General features: G+C 38.3%; 1 pseudogene across 1 annotated transcript in view; it reads right to left on the reverse strand.

The window, feature by feature from the left end:
* Positions 1–23: 23 nt before the first annotated feature.
* TEOVI_000154900:pseudogene overlaps positions 24–277 on the reverse strand; it is a 1458-nt pseudogene continuing 1204 nt past the window's right edge. Inside the window, exon 1 of the mRNA in view lies at positions 24–277. This exon is cut by the window's right edge and continues 1204 nt beyond it. Within this exon, the coding sequence occupies positions 24–277 (254 nt within the window).

Here is a 277-nt window from a genome sequence, read left to right on the forward strand (position 1 = left end):
CAGCAAACATCCTCAAAATTTTAAAATGCTACCCAACTCACAAAAGCAGAATCCATACTCAGAACTAATTTATTATTGATGAAAAAATTACCATTTTGGTATTTAACTTTGTCTTTCCTCTCTTGGCTATCTTTTCCCTTCCTCCATGCGCAATTTTGCTTGTCACCTGTTTTGTCATTTTCACAAGCTGTTTTATCTTTGTGTGTTGCACACCCAGATGTGGTTGTCCCCTCTTTTGCTGTGCCTTCTGTTCCTGCTGTTGCTGTGTTTTCTGTTC

This window comes from Trypanosoma equiperdum (assembly GCF_001457755.1).
Source record: "Trypanosoma equiperdum strain OVI genome assembly, contig: ctg_378, whole genome shotgun sequence".
Taxonomy (NCBI): domain Eukaryota; phylum Euglenozoa; class Kinetoplastea; order Trypanosomatida; family Trypanosomatidae; genus Trypanosoma; species Trypanosoma equiperdum.